A 25,074-nucleotide genomic window follows, 5' to 3' on the forward strand; every position below is an offset into this window, starting at 1 on the left:
GTTGCACACTCTGACGTATGTGTAATCCGGGACTGATCGCATTTACCTATGGTGCTAAAGAATTCAGGCATTTTAAAACTTTGCCATTGTATGTCCATTCAAATAAGCTTAGTGAAGTGTGAATACATGGCCTGTCTAAAAACTGTAGCTTTCCTTTCGTGAATGTCAATGATGTTTCTGTCAGCTATATCACGATGTGACGGCGAAACGACAATGTAATAAACAAAGTGGAACTTTATTGCTGTTTTGTAATTTTATTTTTATTAAAATAACATACCAATTAACATTTACGATGCGTTTGTTTTTAAGCCATTACATAGAAAACGGACTATAGTCTATTTTTACTAACACGGTGACACTTCTCAAAGGTATTTCCCGATATTGGTTCCCGGCCGGTACAATTTGATCGATGAAGGACTTAATACAGGTGAACCCGTCGTCCATTTTGAAAATAAACAACAATGACTGAATGAGAAATAGAAAATTCATGCCGTAAACAAGTTTCTTCTGGCTTCGGGAATACTATTTAAAACTGTAAACATTTAGTGTGTGTGTGTGATTTATAAAGGTAACATACTTTTATTTTACTTACCTGTAATTACAGGTGTGTTTACCTTAAAACTAACAAAATGTAAACCTAATTTTTAAATCGGCGTGAAAAGTATCCGGAAGTGAGAGTTTATAAGCAAAACCATGGATTCTGCAGCAAGACTTCTGTGTGCTACTCTGTGTGCAATAGTGACTTATAGCCCGGACCAAGTGTTCGGCCAGATTACCCCACCCCCAGAGGGCCTTGTACCAGTGGAGGCGAATGGACTCTTGTACAACCTTTATTACGTACCCACTCATTGTAAAGACCCGTTTGTGAATGTACCCAAGGATGTTGCGGGTGGTCTGCTGGTGCAAAATCGTGAGAGGAAGGTTCTGATGGCGAAGTACAATCCGTATATGATCCGAGGCAACATAGAGATAGAGCCCCAGGGTTGTCTCGTCATCATGCCTGGAGTGAAGATGTACTTTGATCCCGGTTTTGGGATTATTGTCAACGGAACACTCATTGCCAGGGTAAAGGTTTTTTCCAATTATGCAGGTCTTTTTCTTAGCATTTAGTGAATATGGCCTATACCTGTGAAATCGGTAATTGTAGTCCAAATTGGGAAAATAATTATTTGAACTATAAATTAGGAACAGTTACTATTTTTAAAGAACAAACATAAATAAGTGAATTCTGAACATATACATAACAGTCAATTTTATAATATAACTTCAATATTCTTATTAGTTGTTGGGATAATTATCCAATAAAGGCTCCAAAATCTGAGCCAAAAAACAACCTCAAACAATCATGAATTTTGTTGTTTGTATGAATCAGTAATTAAAACTAATTATATCGCAAAAGATCTCAAAATAGCTCTGACACCTGATTTAAAACAACAGAATGGTTATTTTGTGGGGGTAATTATCCAACAATGAAATTTTGCCAGGACTGGAGAATGTAAATAAGCTGTAAATGCATCTAATATAATTTATTCAGTGTGTTTGCATTTTTATTTCCAGGGTAGTTACATTCCTAATGGCCGTATCCTGATGACCAAGAATCCAAATGCCTCAGACCACTTGGGGCCCAACAGCCCTTGGCCCCAGGACGCTAGACTGGTTGATGGAAACACGACACGGGATGGTAGACTGGACCTCCAGTACAACAGCAAGTGGCGTGGCGTCTGCACAAACTATAACAAGTATGACTGAACACAAAATTGTCGTGTGTGTAGGGCATTTTTTCCCTTTTTTATGAAGCAGCCTATTGCCCCTCAATTTGTAAATAAAATAAGTCACAACATTAAAAAAAATGAGTTGCAAACTCCATAAAATTGGTAGAAAACAGCCATTCTCTAAGAAGGAAAAAAGCACTGGTGATTGTCAAACTGGCGCTGTACCTTTTTTACTTGATACCATAGTGTAACAGTATTATATGATATCCACAGGTACTTGAAAAAATTTTGGTCCTTATATATATATAATAAGCTCTTATTATATATATAAGGACCAACAATTTTTTTCAAGTACCTGTGATGATATCGATCTTTGCTTGTTTCTTTAAATCTGTGTTTCTTAAAATCAGTTCATTAAATGTGAAGTGCTTAAATCAGACTATAGTTACCTTGCTAAACGCATATATTTGTTCACCCTTATTATAATAAATTGAATTCCCTGAAAAGAAAATGCATGTCCTTATACTTCAAAAATTGAAATGTATATCTTAATAAGGTAAAAATTAATGTTAAACATTTGCTTGAAGCATCAGTTAGTAATCACTAGTTTCACAAATGTTGTACTTAATCTCCCTTTTTAGTTATAAATACACAACTGTGAACTCTAAAAATATTTAGCATTACAGTCATCATTTACTGTATAACAATATTTCTACTTAGAATCTATAATTTTAAGTGTCCCTTGTTTGCAACACAAAATGTCTCTTTAGGAAAAATTATATAAATTCATATCAGCTAGGGCATAATTTGGTTGAGGAAAAGGCATGGCTTCTCATTTAAGTTTAACATTTTTAGTTTAAGCCTATTTATTTTAGCTCAATTGCATCAAAATCCTCAAGCTTATAGAAAAGCTCTTTAGTCCGTTTCCTGGGCCTGTTCTATTACTTGGGGTCTTTGGGGAAGATCTAGAGAACGTTGCCTGAGTGGGGATCAAACCCGTGACCTCCTGATTGCTAGGAAGACACCTTATCCATTACGCCACGGCATTTTTGGGGAAATATTTTTTTTTTAAAGTGAGATGGAGAAAGACATGTCCCAAGGTTACCATGAAAGTTGGAGAAATTGTTTAGAGGAAATTGGCCGATAATATTGCTGAAGTAGGATAGAAAGCATTATAAATTATTTTCTGCTTTTTCCAGTTTTACAAACATAGACCTCAATGTGACGTGTCGACACCTTGGCTTCGTGTATGGAAACTTTACGTACCACTCGTTTTCACGTAATGAGACGGATTACATGTTGTTCGAGAAACCAGCATGTCGCGGCTCTGAAAATAGTCTGTTTGATTGTCCTGGGGCAAAGGACATCAAATACGGACCAACTATTTGTGGTAAGTTGCCAGTTTTTCATATGTGATTAAATATGGTATTGATTATATCTTATTACTTTGCAAGTTTAAATGATACATTTACGACTAACAGAAATAGGGCAATCATTTTATACATACACTTTGCAACTTTAAAAAAAAAATAACCAGGCCTTTTGGGGTTGGGCTCTCAGATGGGTTTTTAGTCTTTTCTTGTTCAAGTATCAGTAATATTTTTTTTAAGTAAAGTATAATTTTGCATGATATTAATGGCAGACAGTCTTTTTTGTTGTATGATACACATTGTTTCAAAAATAAACTACATGTACAATAAACGACTTAAATATCCTGAATTCCGTTATTATACAAGGCCCGTTATACGTTTTAATTTACTTGTACAGTCTTATTGGAATGTGGATTTTCCTACAATTTCCGTTGGCCTTACAAAAAATGTATATTGTTTGCAAACAATCTACTTTGCAGTTGTTAAAGTAAGTAACTAAAGGTCGTCGTGTTGTAATGGATAAGGTGTCCTCCTAGTGACCGGGAGGTCACAGGTTGGATCCCCACTGTGGGAGTATTCTTTAGATCTCACCCAAAGACACCATGAAGTACTGGTTCTAGGCCCAGGAAACGGAATCTGTTAGTGTGTATATAAGCCTTAGGCTTTCGATGCAATCAAGCTAAAATCATTAGGTTATAACTAAAGTAACTATAATTTGTGATTTCTTTAAAATGAAGAAAGGATGAGAATGCAAAATGCCCAAATTGTTTTCTTAATAAAGCTATTGCAAAATAAAAAAAATCTGATTCTGGCAATTGAAATTTAAACGGAGAACATTTTGAACAACTACTTTACAAAAGGAATTTCTGAACCATACTCAGTTGCTTAACTAATATTCAATTGGTGGAAAGAGAGAAATTTGACAAGTCTCAACAGACATGCAATTTTTTGTGATGGGTCTGTCTAGACCAAACATTTATGGCTGTCTTGGGCAGTTAACTATTTATCTAAAGAATAAAGCTGTTTTCATTTGTCTTCAAATTTGAAATTAAATGTTTGCTTTGGAAACCAATACTTTTGTATTTTGTTGCCATAAGATTTAACGCCAAGGGAAAATACATAAATCATAATAAACAAGCCTCACGTTTAGAAAACAGGGTTTAATAGATTGGTGTTAGTGTCTGCCCAGATTAGCGTGTGCAGTTTGCACTGGCTCATCAGGGACGACATTTTCCACTATTACAGATTTTTTTGTTTGAAGAAAATCTGTTCTAAACTTAGATCCTGTTTTATGCGGAAAGCGTGCTCCCTGATTAGAGTGTGACACTGGCGAATTTGGGACTTTAATTGATATTTTTCTTATTATTTCAAAAGTCAGCAGGTGATTGGGTTTGAATGCTACATTAAAAATAATGAATCAATATTTTCTTGATTATTTCAGATGGTCAGCAGGTGATAGGGTTTGAGTGCGCAGGCTTGCGGCCTGACCTTGCGAAGGATCACTGGAGGGGTATTGAGATCTACAACTCTACAGTGACAATGGTTTGTAGAGCTGTTTGGTGTGAAGACTCGATTTAGGTCTAAGGACAACAAAAGAAAAATATAATATGAGTCGCGTTCTGAGAAAACTGGGCGTAATGCATGTGTGTAAAGTGTCGTCCCAGATTAGTTTGCACAGGCTAATCAGGGACAACACTTTTCACTATTATGGTATTTTTAGTTTCAAGGAAGTCCCTCCTTACCGAAAATCAAGTTTAGACAGAAAGTGTCATCCCTGATTAGCCTGTGCGAACTGCACAGGCTAATCTGGGATGACACTTTACGCACATGCATTACGCCCAGTTTCCCAGAAAAAGTCTCGTATAATTTCACAAACAAGTCATTGGGTGGTTTAAATTCTCTTTTTTTTACTTAATATTATCAAAAACAAATACAATACAAATAATGCTACTTCTAAGTTTATATAGCAATAAGTCTTAAGTAATTTTGATCCAAATCTATCTGAACTGACAGTATACAAAATAAACCTGAGTATAAATATTGAAAAAAAAACTAAATAAATCAAGCCCGCTGTGCACACTTCAGTGAACTAAACATGTCAGGTGGCAAGATTCAGTGTCTGATATTAACAATTTATGTTCTTTGTGTTATTTACTTGGAAATGTGAACAAAATTACACACAATATGGCGAATACTAATTGGCTTGAGAACCTAGGGACAAGGAAATCTTATCTCTAAATTATTATTTACTGGCCATGTTTCATACATGCATGCACAGGGCTTATGTCTCATCTGTGAGAAACAGCCTTGTCCTCGTACTTTAGTGAAAAAAATGAGCCGCAAACGTTTAAAAATTGTAAATATTTGAGTCACAAATTTTGTTTAATTATGACATCTGAGTCTGGAACTTCTCAAATTTGTGGAAAACGGCCATTATCGAAGAAGGTATAAAACCTGATGCGGTTTGAATATTTTATCAAAATTTGGTTATAATGTTACAGGTGTACAGCACATCGGAGCGACTCCGCTACAACATCACGGAAACGTACCTGGAGTATCTGGACATTGAGTATGCCGGGCTGGACATTTACAAGGTGGACGGGCTGGTGCACGGGTTTGCATCAATAAGTGCGAGTCCGTATGTACCGATCATGAACAATATCACTGTGTCTCACGGTGCGTATGACGGGCTTAACCTGACGGATATCCGCGGAGAAATCCACATTGCGAACTCTTCGGTGTCGCATAACAGAGGTATGGAGTAAAACTAAGAAACGTTTTTATGCCCCCGGATCGAAAAATCGGGGGTTTATTGTTTTTGGCCTGTCTGTCTGTCATTCATTGTGTGTGTGTCTGAAAACTTTAACCTTGGTTAAAGTTTGATAACTTTTGCAATATTGATGATAGCAACTTCATATTTGGCACGCATGTGTATCTCACGGAGCTGCACATTTTGAGTGGTGAAAAGTCAAGGTCACCCTTCAAGGTCAAAGGTCAAATATTGTTTTTTTCTTTCCTAAAACTTTAACCTTCGTTGAAGTTTGGTCATACATTTTTGAATATTGATGATAGCAAGTTGCTATTTGGCATGCATGTGTACCTCATGGAGCTGCACATTTTGAGTGGTGAAAGGTCAAGGTCAAAGGTCAAATTTATGGCTTCAAAGCGGCGCAATAATGGGCATTGTGTTTCTGACAAACACATCTCTTGTTTAATTTAGAGTAAATTGTTTGCCTGTAATTGAACAAAAGATGTTTGGTATAAAATCATCATAGCAAAATCTTCTTCTGCAGAATACAACACATTGGTATCGATGCTTCATTTTGCTTTTTAGTTTTTTTACGTCCCCCCACCACTATAGTGGGGGACATATTGTGTTTGCCCTGTCTGTTGGTTGGTTGGTTGGTCTGTTGGTTGGTTTGCGCCAACTTTAACATTTGCAATAACTTTTGCAATATTGAAGATAGCAACTTGATATTTGGCATGCATATGTATCTCATGGAGCTGCACATTTTGAGTGGTGAAAGGTCAAGGTCATACTTCAAGGTCAAAGGTCAGATATATGGGGACATAGTGTTTCCCAAACACATTGCTTGTTTTATTTTAAATTTGTTACACTTGGTATAAATGAAAATCAAATAATTTATTCATTAAGACACCCGTGTCTTAAATCAAAAAAAAAAATCATCAAGACACCCGTGGGTCAGACATTAATCAACATGAGTTACAATCCTTGTATTCATGGCATGGAATATTCATCAAGTCACCTGTGGGTCAGACATTAATCAACATGAGTTACAATCATTGTATTCAGGGCATGGATTATTCATCAAGTCACCTGTGGGTCAGACATTAATCAGTTACAATCCTTGTATTCAGGGCATGGAATATTCATCAAGTCACCTGTGGGTCAGACATTAATCAGTTACAATCCGTGTATTCAGGGCATGGAATATTCATCAAGTCACCTGTGGGTCAGACATTAATCAGTTACAATCCTTGTATTCAGGGCATGGAATATTCATCAAAACGCCCGTGGGTCAGAAATTAATAAACATGAGTTACAATCATTGTATTTAGGGCATGGAATATTCATCAAGTCACCTGTGGGTCAGACATTAATCAACATGAGTTACAATCCTTGTATTCAGGGCATGGAATATTCATCAAGTCACCTGTGGGTCAGACATGAATCAACATAAGTTGCAATCCTTGTATTCAGGGCATGGAATATTCATCAAGACACCTGTGGGTCAGACATTAATCAACATGAGTTACAATCCTTGTATTTAGGTCATTGAATATTGATCAAGTCACCTGTGGGTCAGACATTTATCAACATGAGTTTCAATCCTTGTATTCAGGGCATGGAATATTCATCAAGTCGCCCGTGGGTCAGACATTTATCAACGTGAGTTTCAATTCTTGTATTCAGAGCATGGAATTTTCATCAAGTCACCTGTAGGTCAGACATTGATTAACATGAGTTACAATCCTTGTATTCAGGGCATGGGATATTCATCAAGTCACCCATGAGTCAGACATTACAGTGTCCGACAAATTTCTTATTTTTCAGGTAGCCCACTGGGCTACCAATAAAAATATTTGGTAGCCCATAAAATTTACCTACAAAATGGTTAGAGGCAAGTTTTCATCTTAATTGTTTATACATTCATTTACATTCACATAATACAACAAGTAATCTGATGTGACATGTAGTAGACATAAAAAATCACTTAGCAACAGTATTACACAGTGACACAATGATTTCATTCAGACAAGTCCAATATCAAATAGTCTTATTAGTCTTATTATAAGATGCGCAAAGAATGTAGAGATACTTTTTATATGGGCTAAATTCTCCAAATATTACCAATATAAGTTTTCATATGTTCAGTACATTCCGTAATAAATTTTACTGGGTACAGGTGGGTAGCTTCTAGTTTACTAAAAAAAAACACCAGTAGATTGATCATCATCGTCACATAGTAAACCCAGGAATGCAAATTGTGCATGTGTAGTGAATTGTACATATTTTATATATAAAATGATCAATCTACTTGCGTTGTTTGAAGTGTGTATATCGTTATGTCACCTATTTCCGCAATTTACTTCGAATTCACATCGAATTTTTATTAACAAATATACTGAAAATATGAACTGTTTTCAAGTAATGTAATATGCCAGTCGTGATATTTTACCCCGGTAATCAATTTAAACTAATAATTGTAAAAAAACACGGTATTCTAGAACTTTTCTTTTTTCGTCATTCAACCACTTGACGGTCCCTCTTATCATTAATTGACAATGCAAACTAATAGCAAGTGTTAACCGCGTTCACACCAGTGTAATTAATATTCGTTTTCTATGTCGTGACCGTTTTGAAGAATCCGTTGTTTTTTATTTTGTAATTTTCGGCGTCCTTGGATTATTAACGTATTCAAAAACGTTTTCAAACTAATTGATGTGGTTAACAAAGAATTCCAAATTGCGAAATGACGTTGCATCACGTGCGCAAACTATCCTATCGGCTCTCATTATATTATTAGCAGACGACAAATGTTGATGCTGATTAAATGATTAAAATACGCTGGAACTGTTTACAATCGACATTACCGCAAGTGATGGGTGACTGATAAGATAATTGATAGCACTTTGTTATCGGATTATAATCAATACACAGTGTACAAACACAAGGTCAACGTGTTTTTTCTACGTATGTCTGTCAATAAACCGGGCTACGGCTCTTATAGATTTGTAGTACTAGTAGCCCGGCGGGCGTGAGCTGGAAAATTTCAGTAGCCCGATAAAAAAATGCGGTAGCCCCCGGGCTCCGGGCAATGGATTTGTCGGACACTGATCATTAATCAACATGAGTTACAATCCTTGTATTTAGGGCATGGAATATTCATCAAGTCACCTGTGGGTCAGACATTAATCAACATGAGTTTCAATCCTTGTATTTAGGTCATTGAATATTCATCATGTCACCCGTGGGTCAGACATTAATCAACATGAGTTTCAATCATTGTATTCAGGGCATGGAATATTCATCAAGTCACCCGTGGGTCAGACATTAATCAACATGAGTTACAATCCTTGTATTTAGGTCATTGAATATTCATCATGTCACCCGTGGGTCAGACATTAATCAACATGAGTTACAATCATTGTATTCAGGGCATGGATTATTCATCAAGTCACCTGTGGGTCAGACATTAATCAACATGACGGACATCACCCACAACTGGGGCGACGGTGTGAAGATGTACGTGTCTAACTACACAATCAACGAGTTCAATCGGGACTACCCCTGGTCCGATTCCTTCTGCCGCGTGGCATCATCCAACCAGTACATGTTTCCCATCACCCTGCACCAGGATGTCGTGAGTCCCATTGGGGAGAAGCCAGTAGGCTCATCGTGTCAGCTGGTAAGAAACTGTGGTGGTTGGTCCAGTGTTTTTTTTGCGGGTCTGGTATTTTGCCCCATTTCCAATGGAAAAAGTATATATCTTTCCCAAATGGCAGCTAAAGATTCCAAAACAAAGGTTTCCAAAAAAGTTTTTTTATTAGATTTCAACATTTTGGTAATCTGCCATCCAGCTATATAATTCAACCATAGAAAATATTTCAATTTTGAAGCATTTGTTACCAAAACAACAACAACACTAATTTTCCAATTTAAGTCAAAATGCCGCAAATTTTCCCAATCAAAAGGGACCCAGTCCCATTCCCAAAATGGTTAAAAAACAAATGTCTGACAGGGTGAAAGTAAATTGGTCAACTTGAGGAAATACTGTCAACCAAGGCGAAAGTTTACAAATTTACTGTCACCCTGTCAGACATGTAATATTTATTTATTTATTCCCAAAAAGCTATTCAAACTTGAACAATTTAGATGAACCATGAACAATTTTAATATTCAATCATTCAATTTGTATTTAAAGGGGCCTTTTCACAGATTTTGGCATATTTTGAAGTTTGTGATTAAATGCTTTATATTGATAAATGTTAACTAAAAAGCTCCAAGAAAAAATTAAGAATACAATTTAAAAAAAGAAAAAAGGTAACCCTCAGTAGTGCTTGAACCACTGACCCCTGGAGTCCTGGAGTAAAAAGTCTACCACTTAGACCACTCGACCATCCTTCATGATACACTGACAGATGTATTTTATACTTTATATTAGCAATCGTCGTAGTTTCACAAAATAAAAACGACAACAACAGAACCCTCCAAATTATTCATTCAGTCGCCTTGCAACGCTTAATAATTTTTAGGTTTTTAAATCGTCAAAAGATTTAATGTGATAAATGTGTCCTCTAAACTATTCACAAGTCACAACAGATTTAAGAGCACGGTAAATGTTCAGTATTACTGTTTCCTCACAAATATAATAACTAAAACGAAAATTTGCAAATCTGAAACAACTTTTTTCATTTTTGTCAATTAACCCAAACATGAAAAGGCCCCTTTAATTTCAGCAATGATTGACAGATTTGGTCGTCTGTTTACAACGGAAATGCAAAACTGCGCATACACGAATGGGACAGTATAATTTTTTACCATTCTAGACATGACTGCTTAGGTAGTGGGCGACAGTATCTTTTTAGCTGGCGACAGTATTTTCTGGACAGTTAATTTTTTCCTGCTGGGTCTGACAGTATTTATATCTCATGATGGCCTATGGGAGTTAAGCATTGTGAATAAAAGTGAGGTATAATAATGTCAGCTATCGGTTTACCTTGCTGTGTTCTCTTTTTCATCCAGAATATCAGAACGGCGCCACAAAAGATGATCACGCTGCACACCCTCATCATGGAACGTGACCCCCAGGCCAGCGGGATGATTACAGTCCGGGACGGGGGTGATTTACCCAGCCACCCTATCATCCTGCAGTTCATGGTCAACAATGGATCGTTCCCACAGTCAGTGACCACCAAGACGGACACTATTCATATCAAGTAAATATCAATATCTTAATCTTTTTTATGTAACTTTTTCCTTTCTCGGTTTTAAGCATAAATTTTTAATTTTATTAGCTCGGCTGTTTTCGCAGAAAACCCTAGGTATTGTCATAGCCAGCTCTTCGTGTCATGTCCGCCGTCCCCGTAGTGCTTAAACCTTAACATTTTGTTAAGGTTTTGAACATGGGATTTAAAATCAAAGTGCTTCCACCTACAACTTTGAAACTTCATGTGTAGCTGCACTTAGATAAGTTCTACACGCCACATCCGTATTTGGGTCATTAGGTCAAGGTCACTGTGACCTCTAAAAAAAAATTCTGACAAGTTTTAATTTCTTCAAAAATGCACCCGCAGCCAAGAGAAGCACCCGTTAAGCGGTGCTCTTGTTGTATTTATTGCACTTAAATTTTGAGCCTGGATTGCTTACATTTAGACCTAGCTTGGATTTGCGTATGGGCAAGGCTGATAAATGTCCAGTACTCTTGCTAAGAATAGGAAATCACTTTCTGCTCAACACTTGAGTTTAGTTGGTGGTATTATGTTTAAAGTTTGCAATGATGGTAGCTTGTATGCATACCTTGTTAGGAATTGTAATTCTTTAAACAGGACATTCAAAGTTATGTAGACTTAAAAGTTTTGAACATGCATATTTTGTGACAAGTTGTCAATCTTGTTTTCTCAATATGGACTGGTCTTACTCCATAGTAAATAAATAATTATAAAAAATATTAAGTAATATGAAAATGTTACACAAATTGCCTAATGAACAAATAATGTAAGATAGAAAAAGATTGAAATAACCACAAGTATTGCCTTATTGTTGGACTTGAAGTCAGAGTGTTGTGCACTATTTTCCATTCTTTTTCAGGTTTGATTTTGATATACCGAGACCTGACGGAGAACCTGTCAAACGGTGCAAGAGCCATCGACCATGTATAAGATTCCTCATGGAACTCACCACTAACTACGGTAAACAATTATTGTTTTCTTAATTACTTATACCTTTACCTCTCAGATATGCTTTTGGAAGCATTTAAAGTCCCTACGAAAATCAATTTAAATTTAAGACCTTTCATACTAGATTCAAATTTTTAGCCTTCATTTCCAACACATAGATATTGATTAGCAGCTAACAGCATAAAACCTGAATATCATGGGAGTTACTAGAAGGCTGTTCTTGTTTTATGCTGGTTGCAAATAGACATTTTCAGTTGATTTTTGCAGTGGATTTTAACTGAAAATTAATGAAACTAATTACTTTTTTAGACATAGTTTTTGCTGAGGGTCTAGGGCCTAGTTTCACGAACAAATTTCTAACATCAATAATTTAATCAATGTTGAGTTTTTCTCTAGTGTATTTTAGATTCTTTTGTCCATAATGCTCAATTTCTTTTTCATAAAAGCTTATGTATGTCCCCCACCACTATAGTGGGGGACATATTGTTTGTTCCCTGTCTGTTGGTTTGTGTGTTTGTTTGCCCCAACTTTAACATTTGCCATAACTTTTGCAATATTTAAGATAGCAACCTTATATTTGGCATGCATGTGAATCTCATGGAGCTGCACATTTTGAGTGGTGGAAGGTCAAGATTATCCTTCAAGGTCAAATATATGGGTCAAAATCGCTCATTTAATGAATACTTTTGCAATATTGAAGATAGCAACTTGATATTTGGCATGCATGTGTATCTCATGGAGCTGCACATTTTGAGTGGTGAAAGGTCAAGGTCATCCTTCAAGGTCAAAGGTCAAATATATAGCTTCAAAGCGGCGCAAAAGGGGACAAAGTGTTTCCGACAAACTCATATCTTGATTTTTTAGGTTTTAGTTGGACTCAACCCTGAGTTTAAGGGCTTGTATGTAAATTTTCCTATAGCATTTATTAGAGATCATTCCTCAGCCGACCCACTTTCTCAAAACATTCTTGCATCATTTGCTCTTAAACGAAACAGTTTTAAGTCACATTTTTTTATAAAGCCATGCATCATGTTTAAAGTGACAGTCACATTAATGACAAAAAAACAGTACTTGTTTTTAAATCACATTTGTGACAAATCATTGCGTGGTTTTTAATAGCATTAGTGATAAAACGGTGCTTGGTTTTAAGTCACATTAATAACAAAAGCGAGGTTTCAATTCACATTCATTACAAAACTGTGGGTTTTTATTCACATTTGTGACAAAATTGGAGGAATGGGGTTTAGTTTCAATTTTGACAAAACTGTGCAGGACGTTAATTCATATCTTTTACAAAACAAATTTGTGACATAGCTTTAGTTTAGTTTTTGTGTGTTTTTTACAGGTCCTGATATAGAGCTAAGGGTGTACAATGCATCTGTTTCCAACAACACCGGCTACGGGGTCAACATTCAGGACGTGAGGTCTAAAGTGTCCATTAACTCATCCGTTGTGTCTGATAATTGTTATGGGGCTGGGATTCGGGTCTACCAGGGTGCTGCAGAAATCGCTATAAATAGCACAATCATTGAGAGAAATATGAAATGTGGCGTTAACATTAGTTATTCAGGTGGTTACCAGCTTATAAATGGGTCAACCATTGCTAATAATTATGGATACGGAGTGATAACTGAGTATTTGTTGCTGAACAGAACACGATTCGAGTTGGACGGCAAACAGAAAATAGAAGTTGTAAAATCGTTCTTCATGTGGAACGAATGGACGGCTTTCAGAATAGGGAATTATTGTCGAGGTGGTGAATATCTGGTTAATCAGAGTTATTTTGCATACAATTTACATGAGTCTATAGAATACCTGTCTTGTAATATCTCTACAAGCACACCAACAAATTTCAGCATGGCTTTTACAGAATTTAGAGGAAACAAACGTCACGCTGTGCTTATATCGCCAATTGTTAATACAGTTGGAACATTCACTAATAATACTTTCAGAGAACACACTCTGGGAGTGCTAAGAATTGACAACGGCTACGATTTTATCGAGAACAGATGGTATAGAGAGCTTCCTGTTGCATATAAAATCTATGAAAATAAATTCACCAACAACACTGGTCGCTACGTGGTTAACTTTAGACTAAGTCAACCGGGTGTTAAGCATCGGTTGGAGTTCAAATTTAATACTGTACAAGGCAATATTATAGTAGACCCTTTTCAATACCTGAAACCAAGAAGTAAGGCTGATGCTGTGATTGTCGTTTCATCAGGGAACGTGGAAATTCAGAGAAATCTGATTGATAACCCAAAATCCATCCGTGACATTGCCACGCATCTTGTGGATCCCTCTGTTCTTATCCTTGCAAACTACAATTGGTGGATGACATTCGAGCATTCCCTCATCTATCCTCGACTCTTCGACAGAAACTCGCGCTACAACCTAGCAGAACTGAAGTACCACCCAGTGCTGAAAAACAACTGGTTGTACGGTAACTATGATACAAGCCTTGAACCAGAATACCGATGGCCGTTTGCCCGCGGTAACTACATCGGTGGAGTGTTGGATGACAATTTCGTGACCAATGATTACACAAAGACATATCGCGTGGATCGAGACATCATCATTCTCAAGGGTAAAACTCTGGAGATTCTTGCTGGGACCACGCTCGAGTTCCTGCCTTCAATTGGCATGATGATACTGGGTCGGCTGAAGGCTGATGGTGCCAATGTGAAATTTGGTAAGGACTGAAATTGTTGATTTCAAATTGATTCAGGTAAATGGTTTGTAATTCTTTATTGCCTGCCAAAATCAGTTGATAAGAGCTTGTTGGCTACTCTTGTTTTGTGAGTCTGTATTCAAGAAATTAAAAGTATAGGCCAGTAGGCTTCTGTATAAATGTATCAGATTAGTAGCCTATCTGCTAGCATAAGAGCCCTGCTTCTATAGCCTCTAATAGCAGTAGGCTACCAGCAACAATCTGCAACTTTCAATATTTGTGGGACGCTTATAATTCTTGATTGTTAATTAGATGAACATTTTTTAGTGTTAGCCACTAAATGAAGTAGCAGTATTGTTTAATAGCTTATTCATTTTATACATGCGGCTTAGGATTCTTTTTTAGGTGCAAAAACCTAACTTCAATATCACTGGCTTACAATGTTTATGAGTGACTGCTATTTGTTATAAAATAGCAAACAGAAAAATAACAATTTGATAAACATGTCTAGGTCCTCCCCAAGAAATCAAGTTCAAGCTCTACGAGGATGACTACATTCCAATTGAGAACAGGACAGTGTATGAGGAGATAAGACTGGTTGATGGTGCTAATGACTACGAGGGCAGATTGGAGCTCAACTTGACTGGAGAATTTGGCACAGTCTGCAGTGATGTAAGTTCTAGATTTAGTTAAGGATTGCCCTTAATATAGGAATAACAAAAGTCCTCAAATGTTATCAGGAGAGAAATGTTTGTTTTCATCTGCTAGACTTTTAATTAAGGCAATTGACATATGGTACAGTTTGTACCTGGAACATCTTTTGGATTGGGAAATATGGCGTCTCTTCTGACTTAAACTGGGAAATTAATTTTGTTGATTTTATGCTTACTTTAAATTGATAATAATTACAATATTATTTTCTAAGATTCAACTTATAGAGATGGATAAGGAGATTAATGACATGTTAAGACTTTTTATGCCCCCGGTAGGGTGGCATATAGCAGTTGAACTGTCCGTCAGTATGTCAGTCAGTCTATCCGTCCGTCCGAAAAAAACTTTAACATTGGCCATTATTTTTTCACTATTGAAGATAGCAACTTGATATTTGGCATGCATGTGTATCTCATGGAGCTGAAAATTTTGAGTGGTGAATGGTGAAGGTCAAGGTCATTCTTCAAGGTCAAATGTCAAATATATGGTGTCTTGTCCGTCCGAAAACTTTAACATTGGCCATAACTTTTTCAATATTGAAGATAGCAACTTGATAATTGGCATGCATGTGTATCTCATGAAGCTGCACATTTTGTGGTTCAAGGTCAAGGTCATCCTTCAAGGTCAAAGGTAAAAAAAAAAAAAAAAAATTCAAAGTGGCGTTCTCATGAAGCTGCACATTTTGAGTGGTGGAAGTTCGAGGTCAAGGTCATCCTTCAAGGTCAAGGTCTTCCTTCAAGGTCAAAGGTAAAAAAGAAAATTCAAAGCGGTGCAATAGGGGGCATTGTGTTTCTGAAGAACACATCTCTTGTTAAAAAATATCTTATTTTTGGAAACCTTCAATTGGGATGTTGTAAGGTCCCATTTGTGAAAAATATGTACTTTTTTCCATGGAAAATGGGTCCCCCTACCGGACCCAAATTTGAACGAAAAAAAACACTGTAACATGAACAGTATAAAGCAAGACTTGCTCCTTGCATGGCTTGACGAACCAGAACTCTGGGCACTGGTTTTGTCTTCATCTATGTCTGACCATCAACCCACTGTACGGCCGACCTACCCAGGTCATGTGTCCAGACCGGGCCACAAAAATCAGCCTCGCTCTGGGAAAAGGGCGTGTAATGCATGAGCATAAAATGTTGTCCTAGATTAGCAGTGCTTATTTCAGAGGCTATTCAGGGAAAACACTTTCTGCGTGAAATGGATTTTTGCTAAGAAGAGACGTCTTTTGAAAGAAAATACAAAAAAGCGGTAAGTTTTGTCCGTAATTAGCCTGTGCAAACTACACAGACTTTTCTGGGACGACACCCTTATTTGCCAGAAAGAGCCTCAAATGATAAAAGCATGACTTGAACCTTGCAGGGCTGGACGGACCAGAACTCAGCACTAGTGTGCCAGCAGCTGGGTCTGACTTTCAACCCGCTGTACGGCCGGCCCACCCAGGTCATGTTCTCTGACCCCACCAGGCCCATCTATCTGAGTCACGTGTCATGTGACACCCTGGACACGGACGTCAGGAAGTGTCGCTCCATGAAGCGCGGGGAGTTCAGCTGCGATCACTCCAGGGACGTGTTTATCAGGTGTCAGCCACCTACTTGGTCAGGTATGCATTAGTTTAAACAATATTTATTAAGTTTTTAGTTTACATATGTAAGTCAAACCATACAACACACAAACTATTTTTTACATAATATACCTGACTGATACGAAAATGTTAAACATTTAGACTGCAAAGTACCATTTGAATTGAGAGAAAAAAGCGTGGGGCTTATGCTATGCATCTCTTCAGGTATGCATTGCATGCTTGACTCTTAATCACTGATATCCAAACTTAAATGACGCAATTGTAATCCCTTAGAAAATAAAATTAAATTTAAGACTTTTGTTCACAATTCAAGTTTTTAAGGCTTTAATCATTTCCAACCCTAAGATGCTGATGAGCAGCAAACAGCATAAAACCTGAACAGACTGCAAGTTGTAGTCTCTTAGAAAATAAAATTAACTTTAAGGCCTTTCTCACTGGATTAAAGATTGTAAGGCTTCGTTTCCAACTTTTAGATTCTGATAAGCAGAAAACAGGGTAAAACCTGAACAAACTGTGAGTTACTTGCAATTTTAGCTTTGCTTCTGAGCAGGAAATTCGTGTGATAGATTTTTAGGTGCTAATTTAAGGCTGAAATGCAGCCCAACTATTTATTATGGTAAGTTAGAATAAGATATTGAACTTGTAATGAACACCATTTCGGTTCTTTTCTTATGACAACCAGTCACAGTGCATTTGTTGTTTAGGTTTGTTATATTTTGCATGAAGCACCTTTCCATCATTTTTCATTAAAGGTGACAGTTTTTTGTTGTTGTCCATGTTAACACTTAATTAATGCATGCATGGGCAGATGTTCATTTTTTGGACATTCACATGATTCCAAACAAATATATACAGTTTTGTGGTAAAATCAATTTTAATGAGGCAATTATATGCAGGTGTCTATTGAACTCGTTAGTCAATTTTTTGTCACAACCCAGGTGTACATTCAGGGTATTCCATGGCATTTAATGGTGAATTGGAGGCCGAAGTATTTGCACTTAGTTTCCAGATTTGTTGCTGGCTAGCAATTTTTAATTTAAAATAAGGCTGGAATATTGTTCATGATAAATAAGGAAATGGGCAGGAATATTTTCCATAGTTATTCAGAATCCCTAGAGTATTCACCAAAGAAAACATTGGAACATTTTCCCTTTTTTTCCCGTCCTAATACTCCAATTAATTATTTTACAACAAGTGAGAGAGAATTTAAACTTGTTTGCGTTTAAAACCAGGATTTTTTATATATTTTGTTCTTAATTTTTTTAGGAGTGACCATTCCTGCCCAACCAAGACACGGTCGAACATTTGAGACCCAGCTCCGCTATGTGTCCATTGAGAAAGCTGGACTCCTCGACTTCATAGAGATGTCGTACGCTCCTGGCCTACGCATCGACTACAATTTCTACAAGATGTCCTACATCTCCGTAAGAAATTGCGTATCGGATGGAATCAACATCAAATATGCCAATCCGTTCAGTCAAAGCTTGCTGGAGAAAGTCACTGTAGAAAATAATCTAGGAAATGGTATAGTCACTCGCAGTCCGTTTCTGGAGATGTCGCATATCAGCCTGGTGAATAACGCGAAGGCTGGATTTGTTTACGACCCGATGTTCACGGAATACGAGGCCCTCAGTGTACGCAATTTCATCAGCAAGGACGAGACCATCAGCCTTACAACGCAGACCCAGCTGCAGGTATAGTAATAATGATGATGATGATTGTGATCATAATAATGTTGATAATCATCATAATCGTCAATGTCATCATCAACATCATCATCACAATATGGATAAATTAATCATAATAATAATAATATCATCATCATTAGTATCATCATCATGAGTGTAAAAATAATAACAAAAATAATTGTAATTAAAGATTCTTTATTTTTTTAAAGTAATAATAACAACAATGATTCATTCTTTGTTTTAAGAAGATTAAAGGGAATACGTTTGTCCAGTTTGGATGCCACATATTGGCTCATTTTCCGTCAGCCAAAAGTGTCTTAGCCCCCAAATAAAAAAAAGCCTCCTCTAAAAAAAAGTATAAAAAACATGAGAATTGTGGATTTTAACATTTATGTTTATTTCGGTTTAACAAGAATTAAATGTTATCGAAAACACTGCAAGTGTTTATTTTCAACAACTATGTATATAAAAAGAAACTAGATATTCATCATAACACAATAACACATTTTAAATGAACATGTTTAAATTCCCCCTGTAAAGGTATTCATGTATTCCCCCCCCCTCCCCCCCCCCCCCCCCATGATAGCTCCTGCCCCATTCCACCAGATAATATGACGATAACATGTAAAATGTTTTAAGACGAGAAAATATGTGATTTTAATTTCCCATTTTATATTAAAGACCTTTCTATTATGGAAACATTCTTAAAATTGCATGCTGTAATCGCTTATATTTTACTGAAATATTGTAATTTGAAGTGACACCTCAACTTTAATTTTTGACACGAGTCAATTAATGTCAATGTGACAAAATAAGTCAACATAAGTTTTAGGTGATAAATTGTGTATTCCAGTATTTCTTTATAGAAGATAAATAAGGTAAAAAATAACCTCTTGTTTTGTGTTGACAAATAAAACATATAAAAAGATTCTTTTATATTTTACTTGGAGGAAAACTAAAGTAATACATGTGTAGAACACCTCTTAATGTCATTTAATACCTTAGCTACTTTTAGAGTCTCCTCAGTAAGTATGGAATTATAAGGAAGATGTCAATACTCATTTAGAAAGTTTACATCTGGAACAAAATGTCAAAGCAATTCCTTATCAATTTTAAGACATTGAAGATTTGGTCCATTTTGCATTAGGATAACATTATTTTACCATGATTGTGTCATGTCAATATAGTAGGTTTTCTTACTAGGCTATACAATTTACTTTTTATATTGAGTATTCAATATTATAGGTTTAAATACATGAACACTCAAACCCATTTTAATTACACAAATTTACAAAACAGGTTGGACCAGATAAGATGATCTTCCTAACCACTGATCCAAACCCTATAGCGGAGGACCGTACATACGAAGTTGAAATCATCACGGGGGATCCGTTCTTCCGTGTGTGCATTCAAGTGTTCGACTACAATCCATTGACGAGTATAGAAAAGGTCACATTTTACTCGTCGGACCGTTATTCCTGGCAGTCTGCTAAGTCCTGGACGATCGAGGAGGACCTTGTTGATTTCCCTATTGTGTCAAGCCAGCAGTTCATGACGATACGGTACAGAGTCAATGGCACCCGGTCCGGGCGTCTAGCATTTGCAGTCATATCTGGTGAGTTAACAATATTACAATTATTTTTTGCTTAATCGGGTATAACAGTAAACTATTTGAGTTTCAGTTTTCAGTTGCCCATATTATCCGCATTTTGTGGGAACTAGGCTTATTGCAAGTACGTTAAGTGTTGATTTTAGCCTGTGCAGTCCACTATGGCTAATTAGGGACAAACATTAAGCTTTAACAGGAGTTTTGGTTGCAAGAGACTTCCTTTAATTGAAAAATTCCAGAAAAGTGGAAAGGTTTGAAACTGATAAGCCTGTGCACACTGAACAGGCTAGTCTGTAACGACACTTTACGCACATGCAGTAAAGATTGTATTCCACGGAACAAGGCTTATATTATTTTCATTTTTTGTGTTTTATTTAATAGAAAAAAGTTGAAATCCAGTCTTTGAAATAAGCAGTTTGCCTAAGCATGCCATATTTACTTTGCCTAAGAGCAAGAAATCGAGACGATCCTTCCTATTACAATTGAATCACTTTAATGATTTAAAGTTTAAACACATTTTTACATACTATATTGCAGTTGGTTACAATCAGAACTATGACTCGATCATCAAAGTCTACAATGCAACCATCAAGAACAACGAACGAGGCATTGTGACCAAACATTACAACAATCCAAGCAATGAGCGAATGGAAATATTCCATAGAGCAAAAAAGGAAACCATCCATTTCGAGTTGATGACAATCGAGGGAAGTAAACAAGAAGCCATGTTCATTCCTAGCTTGACCAAATGGCACACAAATTTCATTCCAACCCTTGAAGAAATGACGCGCGCGGAAAAAGTCGGGGAAATAAAGTATGTGATTGTTCACTCGAAGATTAAGAACAATTACAAGGGAATCCATGCTGAGCACAACCACGTAGACTTTGCTAATAACGTCTGGAAGTGGAATGTGAGCTATGTGACAATAGAAAACTGCGAGACAGGGGGTTTTGAGATTGAGCTACCAAGAGTGAATGATCTGATAGAACGTCAGGTCCATCAGGTGATCGTGAACAGCTCGGAAATGATGAACAACAAGAAGTTTTCGTTCAACATTCTGGGATACTATGCGGACGTCAGAATCGAGGCGAACAAAATTCACGACAACAACTGCCTTCTTGGCGTCATGAAAATGTCAGGAATGGAAAAGGATCTATATATCTATGAGAATCGAATCGAGAACAACATCAACTGCAAGTTTGCCATCGACCTAGACCTGATGAGTCACTCAGAGTATTCGTCATCTGTGTCTGGGATGATCATGTATAACTACATCACAAGCACAAGAAATACTTACGTCCCTCAGGGTCTCGGAATCACCAGCACGCCAGTGACGTATGCAGTCCAGGTCAAAGGTGTGCAGAATGTCACTTTGGTGAGAAATGTTTTCGATAATAAAGACCTCCAGTACGAACTTGTGGCCGGAGTCACGGCACTTATCCTAGACAATAAGATGAATGTTAAAGAGAACTACTGGGGCACCACCGACCAGTACCAGATTCGGAAACGCATTTTCGATTTTGATGACTGGAACAATTACGCCATTGCAGAATACTTCCCATTTCTTGGGGTTCCAAATCCGAGAGGGGATCTTGCTCCAGATTCTGAACTGGTTATTCGTCTTGACCTGAATCGCCTTGGAGGGCGTGTCATAGAAGATTTGACCCTCCCTTACCGATCTGAACCTTACATCGTATACTCTGACCTTACCATCATGCCGGATGCGAAGTTCTCTATTCCTGCAGGTGTTCATTTAAAGTTCTATCCCAACGTGGGAATCCTTGTTCTTGGTCAACTGGTTGCAACTGGCGCCCCCTACAGTAGAATTAAATTCAGCCCAGCAGAACCGGACTTGCCGTTTGGACGTAGAAAGCGCCAAGAACCGCAACATCCGGAAACGTTGACATCGTCTGATATTCGCTTTCGTTGGAGGAAAGCACAATTTTGAAGGGTTCTTGGAGCTATACAATGCCTCGTCAAGATCATGGAATATAATGTGCGATGGGCAGTTTAATGAAAAGACCGCAGAAGTTGTTTGTCGATCTTTGGGAATGGAGACGGTGAATGTGGACGTCCGATTTACGCCACTGTATGATTTCTTTGTGTATGGCAAACCAATGTATTTCTTGAAAGAGTTTTGGGCATACTCCTATTATTGCAGAGGCAGTGAAGATTCTTTGGATTTCTGTCTGAAGAGAATTAATTACAACATCAAGCCGTGCATATTTGCCGGAAACTTCACCTTTATTCGCTGCGGACCGAGAAATCTACCCAAGCCTCTGGATTATTGGGGCAACATAAGATTTGCGAATCCAAAGTATGATGAAGAGATTAACCCGTATCATGATGATTTCACGCGGTCTAGACTCCAGTATGTTGACATCGAAGGTGCTGGTATGCTACATGGCGAAAAAGTGGGGGCCATTCAGACGACATATGTTAATCCCATCATGGATCACATGAATATCACGAAGTGCGTTCTAAATGGAATCGATGTAGTTGCTCCCAGACAGGGAATCAAAATTGAACAGCACAACATTTCAAACAATTTAGGCTACGGCATAAATTTTCTTGTTCTAAATGGCGATTCAATGGCATCCGATACTTCCTCCTTCATTCCTCTTATAACAAATACTGTTCCATACAATCTGTACGGTCTTGTAGACATCTGCAGAATGGAGAAGGAAATAGTCGTAGAAAACCGACTCCTCTTGTTCTACAAATACTCCCAGTCATCAATGGACTGCGTCAAGATAATCCGTGGGTATAGCAGCAGCGTTGGTGCGAAACCAGTCGCTCTGCGATTTCTCCAGTTCAGCTTATACTATGACGAATTCTATCGCAATATTGTGGAGATATTCAACGGCAGGGGCATCACTCTGACCAACCAGCTTGCTCAGCTCTCCAGCAAGAGTCAAATGGAGGAGGTAAAGCGGCAGTACAAGAGCACTAACGAGTTCCTGACTATTCACATACACGCCTCCCCTTCATACGGATTCTACGGATTTGTTGCTGAGGTTGTGACTTTACCGATGTCTGGACTTACTTATCCAGGTACAGAACATTTTTTATGGGGATTTAAGCAAATATATGAATATTTTGTAATATAACTACGGTGTTTTATTTTGGAGCACATCCCGAGTCCTTTACTAATACAATTGGCAGGGGGCTCATTGCAATATTCAAATATTCATTTTGTACGCTTTGGGACTCTGAATGTGGTTTTGTGATGATTTATGGATGTAGGCGACAAAGGTCTTACTGCTTGGAGAATGTAAAATTTAAATGAAACAATGTAACTATACAAAAAATGCCATTTATTTTCCTTTGTAACTAACTACAAATTATATAGTAATTACTTATAATTAGGAGTTTTTATCTGCATGAAAAAGTGTATGCACGGCTTTTAATTAATGTAACACAAATTTAACTAGAACATTTATGTCATAATTGAGGTTGTTTCATTTGATTGAAGGCAATACACTTAATTCTCTGCATCTTTTTAAATGTTAGTTATTTCAAATTATAATTAAAGATTAATTCAAAATATTCTTTTAACAAACTGAGAGACATTAAATTTCTTGACATTTAAGGTGTCTTGAAAAAGTGACTTCTTTTTACGCTCCGTAAGTAAGTAAAAATGGGTATACTAGAATAACCATGGTAGTCAGTCTGTTTGTCTAGCAGTCTGTCTCTAGACTGTGACAAACTTGCTCAAAAGGCATTCTACAACACTTTGTAACAGACAACATTCATTATTGCAGGCCTTGTTTCTCATGATGTTAAATTGCGCAAAGTCTATCATCCTATGTTAAAAATTCCAAAGTTTATGCCCTTTTTAGCTCATCTATTTTTTGAAAAAAAAAATATGAGCTATTGTCATCACCTTGGCGTCGGCGTCGGCGTTGGCGTCCGGTTAAGTTTTGCGTTTAGGTCCACTTTTCTCAGAAAGTATCAATGCTATTGCATTCAAACTTGGTACACTTACTTACTATCATGAGGGGACTGGGCAGGCAAAGTTAGATAACTCTGGCGTGCATTTTGACAGAATTATGTGCCCTTTTTATACTTAGAAAATTGACAATTTTGGTTAAGTTTTGCGTTTTGGTCCACTTTTCTCAGTGAGTATCAATGCTATTGCATTCAAACTTGTTACACTTACTTACTATCATGAGGGGACTGGGCAGGCAAAGTTAGATAACTCTGGCATGCATTTTGACAGAATTATGTGCCCTTTTTATACTTAGAAAATTGAAAATGTTGGTTAAGTTTTGTGTTTAGGTCCATTTTATTCCTTAAGCATCAAAGCTATTGCTTTCATACTTGCAACACTTACTAACTATCATAAGGGGACTATGCAGGCAAAGTAATGTAACTCTGACTGGCATTTTGACAGAATTATGTGCCCTTTTTATACTTAGAAAATTTAAAATTTGATTAAGTTTTGTGTTTAGGTCCACTTTATTCCTACAGTATCAAAGCTATTGCTTTCATACTTGCAACACTTATTAACTATCATAAGGGGACCGTGCAGGCAAAGTTATGTAACTCTGACTGGCATTTGGACGGAATTATGGGCCCTTTATACTTAGAAAATTGAAAATTTGGTTAAGATTTATGTTTTGGTCCACTTTACCCCTAAAGTATCATAGATATTGCTTTCATACTTGGAACACTCAAAAACTATCATAAGGGTACAGTAAAAGGACAAGTTGCATAACTCTGGTTGTCATTGTTACGGAATTATGGCCCTTTTTTGACTTAGTAACTTTTAATATATGGTTAAATTTTGTGTTTCGATCCAC

The 25,074-nt window shown here is 37.0% G+C and overlaps 1 protein-coding gene across 1 annotated transcript in view; it reads left to right on the forward strand.

Annotated features, from left to right (window-relative positions):
• The first annotated feature begins 406 nt into the window (after positions 1-406).
• Positions 407-25,074, forward strand: part of LOC127847350 (protein bark beetle-like) — a 45,488-nt gene continuing 20,820 nt past the window's right edge. Inside the window, exons 1-15 of the mRNA XM_052379203.1 lie at positions 407-1,065; positions 1,558-1,739; positions 2,912-3,102; positions 4,524-4,624; positions 5,584-5,836; positions 9,263-9,513; positions 10,851-11,044; positions 11,916-12,016; positions 13,350-14,696; positions 15,187-15,347; positions 16,749-16,989; positions 18,238-18,665; positions 19,959-20,274; positions 20,806-22,134; positions 22,202-23,323. Of these exons, the coding sequence (XP_052235163.1) occupies positions 694-1,065; positions 1,558-1,739; positions 2,912-3,102; positions 4,524-4,624; positions 5,584-5,836; positions 9,263-9,513; positions 10,851-11,044; positions 11,916-12,016; positions 13,350-14,696; positions 15,187-15,347; positions 16,749-16,989; positions 18,238-18,665; positions 19,959-20,274; positions 20,806-22,134; positions 22,202-23,323 (6,589 nt within the window). The 5' untranslated portion in view covers positions 407-693. The remainder of the gene's footprint in view (positions 1,066-1,557; positions 1,740-2,911; positions 3,103-4,523; positions 4,625-5,583; positions 5,837-9,262; positions 9,514-10,850; positions 11,045-11,915; positions 12,017-13,349; positions 14,697-15,186; positions 15,348-16,748; positions 16,990-18,237; positions 18,666-19,958; positions 20,275-20,805; positions 22,135-22,201; positions 23,324-25,074) is intronic.

Source organism: Dreissena polymorpha, chromosome 10 (assembly GCF_020536995.1).
Source record: "Dreissena polymorpha isolate Duluth1 chromosome 10, UMN_Dpol_1.0, whole genome shotgun sequence".
In the NCBI taxonomy this organism is placed as follows: domain Eukaryota; kingdom Metazoa; phylum Mollusca; class Bivalvia; order Myida; family Dreissenidae; genus Dreissena; species Dreissena polymorpha.